This window comes from Anneissia japonica, unplaced genomic scaffold, assembly GCF_011630105.1.
Source record: "Anneissia japonica isolate Jap-2015-1 unplaced genomic scaffold, ASM1163010v1 scaffold284697_len431725_cov185, whole genome shotgun sequence".
Taxonomy (NCBI): Eukaryota; Metazoa; Echinodermata; class Crinoidea; order Comatulida; family Comatulidae; genus Anneissia; species Anneissia japonica.
Window position 1 is genome coordinate 28,657 of NW_022717350.1, and position 10,081 is coordinate 38,737.

A 10,081-nucleotide genomic window follows, 5' to 3' on the forward strand; every position below is an offset into this window, starting at 1 on the left:
TGGGCAGCTACCCCATTATTAGTATTGAGGAAGTGCCAATTACTCTAAATTTGTTTGGCAAAATCATACATGTGCTATTCTCCATGATAAAAACTCCTTGTATTATTACTGAGCCCCCAAAATGGGAGGTGGTCGTCTACGAAACGTGTTCATCTATGTGAGGTTCAACTGCATTTTGGAGTATTAACCTATGACCTAAAAATGTGTACATGATAATTAAAGTAGTAAACAAAATGTATGCTAATTTTGCAATATTGTCAGAATGATTTGCTAATGCTTCAAAAGATACTGGGTAAAAAATGCTCTCAACAATTGCTAGCTCTAGGCCTAACAACATTTAATTACAACCGAATCAATGCACATTTCCCATTAATGACCCACAATCACATGGAGTTCTATGACCCATGTATATAAAAACAGCCCACTTGTAAATGTTAAAATAATTAATATACACAGTACTTTGGAAAAAAAAATATAATAGATATACAAATCCAACATGGTTTGAGGTGAAGGAGCGAATTCTACTCTTCCTGTTAGGAGGTAGTCCAGCGGCGTATCTAGGGGGATGTGCAGAGGGGCACACACCTCTCAAAAAATTACTTGCACTCCCCAAGTTTCCCCCCACCCACCAAAAAAAAATCACGGCAAAGTGTTAAAAAATCACCTTATTTTCCGAATTAGTACCCCTCAACTGATAATTGATCCCCCCACCCACTTCACCATCGCGCCCCACATCACCACCTCCATTTCAAGACTTCTATATACGCCACTGAGGTAGTCTAATCATGCAACAACGAGGGAAGTAGAATTCACCGCTTTACAGAAATAAATCCATATTGAATTTGTTTTACTACACCTTATAAATATTAAACAGCAACCTGTCTGTCTACATTAGTCATTTTGATTTGTAGGGACAAAATTATGCAGTTTATGTACAGTTTACTTATACATGGAGTGTGGTAGTTGATACTACTGGGAAGTAGTTGATACTACCGCACATTTTACCCGGCTGGAATTGACCAATGTAATGTTTTTTATTACCTTACGAATATTTATGAGGTATAGCAAATAATAGATATAACAGAGTTACTAGTCTTCATCTTCCCAGGGGGCAATCAAATTTTGCTTTGGCATGGTTTCCTTCTCCGAGGGTTTTAAGTGATCGTCATTCGCAACACTTCCATCAGGCACGTTTAGAGGATATTTTGGTTTGTGGCTTTCTTTGTTTAATTTGATCGGCTGCAATGACTGAACCCTACGGGGGGAAAAAAAAAACAAACAGTTTAAACAGAATAATGAAACAATAGATTTGATCTTATTTTAAAATGTTTAAACATGTATTAAAATGATAAAATAACTTGTATAAAATTTAATATCTAGCTTTTGTCCACACAGTGGACTTCAGCTAGACACTGTCTGGACAAAAGTTAGAGATTAAATTTTATACAAGTTAGTCTTAAAAGTGCTGCTGTCATTTCTTTCATAATGTATTAATATGTTACTTCATTTGTACAATAATATATATATATATATATCAGTTGGTAAGAAAGTGGCAGTGTAATTACAATTAAATAAAAAATCACTAACTAGAATATCTATGTTGCTGTTGTCAATATCATAAAATATAATCATCAAAAATACCCATATAAAGCTACACTAATAATCCATTTTCTTCTATTTATTAAAACGTCATCATAAATGAAAAAATATTACCATAAATCATGATTAATAACTTTATTTAATTTCCAATGTATGGACCTTAATGATCTTAGGCGAGACTTTTTTTATACCGTTTCACAAACTCATTTTTTTTTAAATATTGTCAAAGAAGGGCAGAAAAAAAATATCTTGTTTTCTCATTTAGCAAAATGATTTTGCCAAAACCATCTAGGTAGAGAAATTAAAAAAAAGTTTCGCCTTATGAGCACCCCACACACATAAGCGCTACGTAGATGCCCAATATGAGGTTATTTATGGTAGTACAGTAAGTTAGTAAGTACAGAAGTAGCAATAGCAGCAGTATTAGTAATGTGTGAAATGTGTCTTTATGGATCTTTTCATCTTTATGTATTTTTATATTTTTATTTTATTATTATCTATTTATTTATTTATTACTTTTTTTATTTTATGTTTTTTATATTTATTTTTTATTTATATTTTAAATTTATTTATTATACTTTTTTATTCATTTTCAATAATTTTTTTAATTTATTTTTTTAATATTCATTTTTTATGTATTTGTTTTTTTTATTTATGTATTTTCTTATATTAATCAAGTGATTCGATTAAAGAAAGTTGTTAGTAGTAATGGCAGTAATTGATAGTTGCAATATGATATGTGTCTTTATGGATCTTTTAATCTTTAAATATTTAATTTTTTTTTTATTCATTTATTATTTATTATTTTTTATACTTATAATATTTATTTTTTATATTAATTTTTTATGTATTTTATTTTTTTATTTACGTATCTTTATGTATTTTTTTACATAAATTTAAAGAAATTTGTTAGTAGTAACAGCAGTAATTGACAGTTGAAATGTGAAGTGTGTCTTTCATATAGATCTTTTTATCTTCATGTATTTTTATTATTTTTTTTAATTTTATATTTTTTATTTTATATTTTTATTGATTTTTAATTATTTTTTTATTTATTATATTTTTATTTATTTTTTATGTATTTTGATTTTTTTTATCTATGTATATTTATGTATTTTTTTACATGAACAAAGTAATTCAATTAAAGAAAGTTGTTAGTAGTAGCGGCAGTAATTGACAGTTGATTTTTGAATTTGACCCTCAGGTCTCTTTAGTACTTGATTTCCTTTATTTGCTTGCAGTGCCTTGAACTGCTTTTAATTAAAAAGCGTCTTGAAAGGTTTGTAATTGAAAAAGCACTACTACTATTAGTTATTATCCATTAGCACTGCGTCACAGCCTCCCCTTGAGTTCTACAATTCGTGGGGAGGAAAAAATATGGTTATGGTTGATGGTTGTTTACAATATTTAGTTATTTCTAAAAAAATAATAAAACAATAAGTTCATAAAATAATTGTTTAAATATAATAATAATAACAATAATAATAATAATGATAATATTAATATTAATAATACAGTAGTAATAATAATAATAGTAACAATAATAATAATAATAAAAAAAAGCTGAAGTTGACATTAATTTTCTCTACAATACTACTACTACTACTCCTACTAATAAAATTAATAAAGGAATGTACAATGTGCCTAAAACTGCAAAGTGCTGGAAAAATATTAGGAATAAGTGTATAATTATATTATAAACAGGTATAGATGTGGAAAATATGGTGTGTGTAATTTAACCAAGAGGGGAAAAGAATGCAAAAGTTGAAAATGCTTGTTCCTTGAATATTGATTTGGGTTAAGACTAAACATGGCATATAAAAACGTGAAAGTGTATTTATTAGACAGAAAAGAGGCCATATACGTGTAGGACTATAGAAAAAAGCCAGGACAATGGACACAAATTGGATCCTTTCAGCGACGGCTTTAAAGAAAAACAGATAATTGTAAATATGTGTTTTAGAATTACTTTTCTACTTAAGAATGTTGATCTTAATTTTAAAACCAAGTAACAAATTAAACGTACTGCTATGTTTGCATAAGAATGTTATTGAAAAACAGTAAAAATGAAATATTGTTATAATAAATGCATGCACAGTGAAATTTTATTCAATGTAAAACAAATTTTATCATAAATTCCAAATAAATTGGTAGATTCAAATTTATATTAATGATAAGCATGATTGTGTTAGGAAACAGAAAAAAATATTAGGTTACTTAAGGATCTGTGTGTGTTACCTTGATTTTCTGCTGATCGATTTGGAATTTTTGGGTGTAGGACTGGCGCTCATACGATGAAACCAACTGTAAAAACCAGCATCTTTCTATCAAATCTACTCATTTAAAAAAATTTAAATTTCTAGCACATCTAACCGCAATTATACTCGCCAATTATAGGAGGGGTCTGGGTACCCTCTAAAATTTACAGTCTTTTTTAGATGTCTATTTTAAACAATTACAGAGTACAGTATACATCCAACACAGATCACTCTTTTTATATATTTATTTCAGGTTACTAGCCTGTGCTCCTCTCCTAAGGGTCTGGGGAGCGAGCTGCCAAGGGGCCTAGAGACGTCGAGTGGCAGGGTGTAGGAGGAGGTCTGAGAATTCCCCAAACCGACAGATTATTAGGTATTTATATGTTTAGTTATTTAATGATTTAGAGCAGTCATTAAAAAAATTTATCAATCTATTTCTAGTATTTAGTATAGTATCTCAAGCCTCTAATACCTTATTCAGACTACACTCCGTTGCGAGTGGTTGCGATGTAGTCAGTGGTTAATCCAAAACTGATTACTCCCGACTGCAACGAACAAGCGCATTCTGACCAAATCAGACAAAAAAACTTTATATTCGGATGGGAGATCAAAGGGTACTAGGCCTCCGGTGGCTGTTGACGGACCTCAGCCAATCAGTGCCTGTGAAATTTGTTGCAAACGGTTCTGATCGGATTCCGTGGTAATCAGAAGTAATAAAGAGTGTAGCACCTAATCACAACGGGTAACAATTACAGTATCGATTACTTAACTCCTTCTATGAGCTTTCACACACGATTGTGAAGTGCGATTGGGTGCAATTGGGTGTCGCAACTACAACAGCCGATCGCAATTCCATGCTGGTCTGAATAGGCTATAAGGTAATCTAGAGCCATTGTTTACAAAAATTTTAAATTATTCTTCCAAAACGATATTTTTTTATTTCTCTTTTTTAAGTATCTATTTTTCATCTTTTAGTGGTCCAAGCCAGATTGCCTCCCCCTACACTCAGCTACTGGGTATGTCATAGGGCAAATAGTTCCAATCATTTGAAACATTTATTTACTTCATTTGAATTAATGTATAAAAAATATGGAAAATATTTGAGAAAAATGTATTTTTTTTCAAAAGGGGAAACAAAAAAGAAAAAGCAAAGAAAGAAGGCAATTTCCCGGGAAGATTTGAAATAAAATATTGTGATGGCCAGCCAAACAAAACAAATGAGTTCAGAATAAAGACGAGATGGGACGGGACGAAAAGACGGGGAAAAAAAAACAAAACTCAAAAACTGGAACAATATCAGTACTCAATCCATGACAAGTTAAAAAACCTACCTTGGTTTCCTACTAATATCGGGCAGGTTTCCACGGTCTTCTTTCCTATGCTGACCATACATGGCTTGATGGTTCCCGTCAGCTAGGTTTCCCGTGCTGAAAGAATGTATAAGCATTTCACCGTTTTGTTCACTCTCGCTTTCAGTACTACCACTACTTCCACGCCGCTTGGTTCCCACAGGAGTAATTTTAGGTCGGAATCGACCAAATAATCTGGAAAACAGTAGTATTCATTCAGTCTATAGGATGATGATATTGTAATTCCTGATGATGATATAATTAATGTCGAAATATTGAATCCTAACACGATGGCATGCATTTCAATACTCAGAGTATGTATTATACTTTAATATTGTAATAATAATTATAAGAATAACTATAATTAATAATAACTATTATAAATAATTAAACAAAAATTATTTATGTATAATTTAATTTAGTTCTTGTTATTTGCCAATGTTTGTTCCTTTTTGTGCCTTGTACAGTGCAGAATTAACAGAGTACAGCGCAGAATGACCAGATGCTGTATGAATAGGGATATACTATACCCACAGAGATTGGCTCTTCTTAATTTATGTTCTCTAAAAGATAGACTTGTTTTCATTAGTATTTCCTTTGCTGGAAAATGTTTATATAATCAGTATTCCATTTCTGTCTTTCCTTTTTCCAATATCATTAACCATCATTATCTGGAACATGTTAAATTTGTGCATCAGTACAGTCGTATTGATTGCTTTAAATATCACATTTTCAACCAGTTTCTGAGAGTCTGGGACATATTGCCTATTGATGTGCAAGATCTCCTTTTGGTTAGTTTGTCTTCTTTTCTCAGATATCTTACAAAAGTTTATTCAATCTTAATTTTTAAACTTCAGTGAGATTGGGTGGTGGAAAAAAAATTTGTACAGCAATTAGGTTTGCTTTTGTTTAATCCTGTGTCTGTCAAGGGTGTTTTGTTTTTTTGTTTTTGTTGTATAATGTAAAAGTTGGACGAAATAAATGAAATAAAATTTTCAGAGAATTTAAGAATTTTTAAAGTAAAAGTCTAAAAATCAGCATATTGCATGGTAGAAGTGTCCTCGGTGCAGCACGTGGCACTTGGTAACGCCGATTCTACCATCACAAGGTATGCAAGAAATACTTGTATCACCATTGTCACCATACCTAGACTAGACCAAGCAGGTCCTTTTAGGCCCTGCCCTTAGGGTCATAAATATCTGCAAACTTTGAAAGCTTCTATGGGCGAGATAATAAGACGATCTAAAATCAAAATATGTTAGATCAATTATTTTATCAGTTTAAATATTCCAAGAAAATATAACTTATTTTACTTTTTCTTGCCACTGCACATAGACGACATAGCAAGTAAGTTTTTGTAGGCTTCAGATCTGAGAAAGCGTGGGTAGCTGTCTTTTTTCATAAGTATGAATATATGTTTCTGTGCTGCTTCAAATGCGAATCTGTTTGGTTTCTTTAAAGACTGGTTTGTCATCTGTACCGTCTGCCGGTCCACGTTGATTTCACACGGTGCACCAGGCGCCAGAAATTCTCTGAAAAAGTGGTCAATAATAAGTAACTTGATCCATCTGATGGCAATATTAATAAATGGTACACTGGGGACACAGGGCAAAGTCCCCGCTATGTTACATTCTATAATGTGCGCATGAGCCATGTTTTACAAAAATCTCTTCCAAAAAACAGTGCGCTATCATGTCACAGAGAGAGCAAGTTGGACCTATATCGGAGAGAACTGTCCCCTGTCGTCAAGGAGAAGAAACACAACACGTCGGGGGGAACAAAATTGTATGTATTTTTAACATTTTATTAGACTATATAATCGATCAAATAAGCTTTTGAAAACCCCTTAAAATTGTCATAATTTCCAGTAGTTTCGTGGCCTGGACCACTACTGAGAGATTTTGAGGAACAACCAACCAGGCCTACTTACATTCTTGTCGGGGACATCGCCCCCCCACACCCGAAACATTAGGATCAGTTGAGGGATGCTAATTCGCAAAATATGGTGATTTTAGGTGATTTTTAACTACTTGACGCGACATTTTTTTGGGGGCGACTGGGGGGGGGGAAGCAAGTAATTTTTTGGGGGCGTGCGCCCCCCTCGCCCTCTCATAGATACGCCAATGACTGAATTATAATAAAAATTTCTGTCATCACCATAGCTTTTTAGTCTGTAAGCGCATGATTTCAACCAACTGCACCATAATACCAGGACTCACTACATTACAAAAAGCAATTCAAAAGCGTACTCATAAATTTCCTTGACTTTTTCAGCAACCATGGATTGTTGAGCATACTTAAGTTCTTCGTAAGCATTCCAAAACCTAATATTCTCTTGACTAAATTCCTTCTTCAAGAAAAGTTCAAAATGGTGTCGACCTGTGGTGTCCTGAAGGAGGTCGCATAGACTGATTGACCAACGCAGCACACGGCGCTCCGTAGGGATATCAACTCTACAAATTAAATAAATGATAATAATAATAAATACTTTTATTTTATTCAGCCACTAAAGACATTAACTGCTCACAATCTGCATCAAGAATATAAAGAACAATATGTACGTCAAAAATCAATGCGTACTTTGCATATGTATACATGTATAGAGAGATTGTAAAAAAAAAATGATAGCAACCGACAGAACAATTACATCAATCGATGTTATGATTGTTGAACTGGGAAAGAAGAAAATAAAAATATCAATAAGTATATGTGATGTATCGATATATAATTGTTTATAGAGAGTTGCATGCGATGATGTACATATGAAATTACTATTATTATTATTATTTTTTTAATGTAAATTCTGAGCATAAAATCTACCTGTGTACTTATCCTCTATCCTTGAAAACTGTACTTACAAAGTCTTTTATCATAAAAATGACTGAATTACAAAATATCAGCAACAAACAAAATAATACCTAATACAGTACTCTATCACTGTTAAACTCAAATGAGTATCCGGATTGAAATCAACTTTGAAGCAAAACAATTCAGATACCAGTACAAATTAAAACAAAATTATCAATGGGATTAAATGTAAGATTAAAAATAATGCGATCCAAGAAAATGATTACTCACAAGACATTGTTTAATCTCCACATTGTTTCGTCATCAGTAATCCATGGATTACTAGGCTGAGCTCCGGATATGAGGGGATCGTGATCCATGTACTGTGTACACCACTTAATTGAACTGGAGAAAACAAATAATAAACTAATTTTGTCATGTAACTCATATAAATTACATGAATATTAAAAATGGAATGAAGAAGAGTTCCTGAAGATAAACAATAATATAAGAAATATAGGAGCTTGTTTTATACTTTTCATTTATAACAAGAGGAAACAGATTATGAACAGATATCTGTAACATTTATCATTTAATTGAAATTATAATTAAATTACTTAATTACTAAACTTCATGTTTCTTTCTGTAATTACAATTACAAAATTTTTCATATAAATAATTAATACTATATTTTTTTTTTTTGTTTCATCACAATACTCGTTTTTTGTCGGCACAACAAGAGAAACAAATTATGCACAGATATCACTAAGATTTATCATTCAATTGAAAGTATAATTATATTACTTAATTACAAAATTATTCATATAAATACATAATACTATATTTCATGTTTTTTTTGTTTCATCACAGTACTCTTGTTTTTTTCGTCACAACAAGAGAAGCAAATTATGAACAGATATCTGTAACATTTATCATTCACTTCTAAAATATAATAAAATTGTTCATTTAAATATTTAATACTATATTTTATGCTTCTTTTGTTTCATCATAGGCAGTATATTAAGGATCAATATACTATAGCACTTTCCGGCGATCTTTTAATGTAGTACATTACAGCGCTAAAAACACACCAACGTCGAATGGCTGAAGAACAATTACACGGCCGTTACTAATTTCTTAGAAAGCACAATTAAATACAATGTCAAGAGATTTAGTGGATATAACCATAGAAACACATTGTATGCTCCTACCTTGGTATTGCTTTGGAGAGTTTGATCTTTGACCTTGAGAGTAACATATTTAGAAATGCAATCTAATTTGAATAATAAAAAGAATGTTTTATTATAGATTATCGTAGATCATAGAACTACACTGTACCTCATATAAAGATACATCCCTACGGCAATAATGTACATCCACCTTGATGAAGAAGAAACAAGAAGATAGTCAGCGAGGTGTTGCTACCTGATATTGTCATTGATATTGTTATTGTGATGGCTCTATTGCATGGCCGACACTTGTGAAATGGATGTTATGGTTACAAATGACATTGATGAACACTGAATACACATACACATATGTATTATTAATCTAATGCTCACTACAATTGAATTTGTAGGGAGAGCCTCTATATTATTTATAATTATTTATATATCGAATTGTTTGATATAATCAGTCAATTAATCCATTTCAATTTCCACTTTATTCAACCATTTTTTATTTTATCTTACGAATATTTAAAGTGTTTTCATGTATTGTTTTTAACCTTGGAGAACCATTCAATAGTGACTTGTTTCGCTTTTTGGTTATCCCGTCGGGTTTTTAACGATTGCTATTTTTACTGTCTATTTGTCTGTATTTTCTTGTGTCCTTATTGTATGTTCTTCTAATGACAAAATAAATGAAATAAAAACATATTTATAAAGGGTGACCCTTCCAGCGTATCCTAGAATGTTGGTTGATATTCAGGGCCTTTTAAATAAATGAAACAATGTGATGCTTTTATCAGCAAAGTCTTTATGAGGCTGATGTCACTGGAGTTAAACCCTGGGGCGGATTGCTATAAAACGGTCTTAACTGGTAGTCTTAACTCCTTGAATAAAGTCGGCTTTATCACTTATACGGTCT

General features: G+C 31.7%; 1 protein-coding gene across 2 annotated transcripts in view; it reads right to left on the minus strand.

Moving 5' to 3' along the window:
* Positions 1-316: 316 nt before the first annotated feature.
* Positions 317-10,081, minus strand: part of LOC117110209 (regulator of G-protein signaling 6-like) — a 27,338-nt gene continuing 17,573 nt past the window's right edge. The window contains exons 8-14 of one of the 2 annotated variants that reach the window (XM_033252837.1): positions 9,205-9,266; positions 8,285-8,398; positions 7,456-7,659; positions 6,520-6,738; positions 5,189-5,401; positions 3,838-3,903; positions 317-1,255 (exon numbers count right to left, since the gene is read on the minus strand). In XM_033252837.1, coding sequence (XP_033108728.1) covers positions 1,090-1,255; positions 3,838-3,903; positions 5,189-5,401; positions 6,520-6,738; positions 7,456-7,659; positions 8,285-8,398; positions 9,205-9,266 — 1,044 coding nt within the window. In that variant the 3' untranslated portion in view covers positions 317-1,089. The remainder of the gene's footprint in view (positions 1,256-3,837; positions 3,904-5,188; positions 5,402-6,519; positions 6,739-7,455; positions 7,660-8,284; positions 8,399-9,204; positions 9,267-10,081) is intronic. The other variant, XM_033252838.1, reaches the window with a different exon arrangement.